The sequence below is a fragment of the Aplysia californica genome, unplaced genomic scaffold (genome assembly GCF_000002075.1).
Source record: "Aplysia californica isolate F4 #8 unplaced genomic scaffold, AplCal3.0 scaffold01615, whole genome shotgun sequence".
Lineage (NCBI taxonomy): Eukaryota > Metazoa > Mollusca > Gastropoda > Aplysiida > Aplysiidae > Aplysia > Aplysia californica.
The window spans coordinates 7,461-8,341 of record NW_004798885.1 but is presented as its reverse complement, the minus strand read 5'-3'; the positions used below and the strand labels follow the sequence as shown (position 1 = coordinate 8,341).

Here is an 881-nt window from a genome sequence, read left to right as displayed (position 1 = left end):
CTGAGGGTGAGCAACATTTGGGAGGCAGCGTGGTGAAATCGGGCGCTCGTCAAAATAATTAAATGGAAGAAACAGGCATTTTTCTGCCAGTTTGGCAATTTTTATCAAATTTTTGTCTTTTGAATCTGCATCTTGTATTTTCATATAAAAACATATTTCAATGTGAATTTTACTGAAAATCGTTGATTTAAGCCACAAAATATTTCATTTTTCAAGGACTCTTAAGCTATTAAAGAGTCCAAACTTTGGCAGCCATTTTCTCGATAATTTCACCACTGAAGCCAGGCGACCCTGACCTCCTTCAATTGCAAATATTTCAACTTCTTTTCAACATAGATGGATATTTTTTCCACCAAAAACAAGGCAAACGAACAAGCTTTAAGATCAAACCCGTAACCCTACATCCTTAAAAATTGCCAAGCGCCTGATACCACCACGTCGCGACACATTCCACTTTTTTTCCATTCCTACAACAAGGAAAGTGACGTCGGTCCAGCGATGGAACGGACAGCATGGAAGTCTGAGGCTGAACAACATTTGATTGGTTGGTGTAGACTCAAGGAGAAAGACATTGATGGTGGAGGCTGTGTGTGTGTGTGTGTGTGTGTGTGAGTGTGTGTGTGTGTGTGGGCATGTGGGTCTGTGCGTGTGTGTCTGTGCATGTGTCTATGTGCGTGCGCCAGTGTGTCAGTAGTAGTCCCTGTTTGTCGCAGAGTTTCTGCGTATCAAAGCCTCGTTCTGCTTGTCTTCCTCGTAGCGCTGTCGTAACTTCTCAATGTCAAGGACGTCCATCTCTTTCTGCGGCTTCTTGTTGTTTTTCTGTGGGAGAGGAGGAGAATAGTGTTATGATAGCAGGGGTCAGAGGTTGTGGGGGTCAGGGG

General features: G+C 43.7%; 1 protein-coding gene across 1 annotated transcript in view; it reads right to left on the bottom strand.

Moving 5' to 3' along the window:
* Nucleotides 1–323: 323 nt before the first annotated feature.
* LOC101849749 (jhy protein homolog) overlaps nt 324–881 on the bottom strand; it is a gene marked incomplete at its 5' end in the record, with an annotated part of 7,169 nt that continues 6,611 nt past the window's right edge. The window contains 1 exon segment of the mRNA XM_005113098.2: nt 324–819. Coding sequence (XP_005113155.2) covers nt 688–819 — 132 coding nt within the window. The 3' untranslated portion in view covers nt 324–687.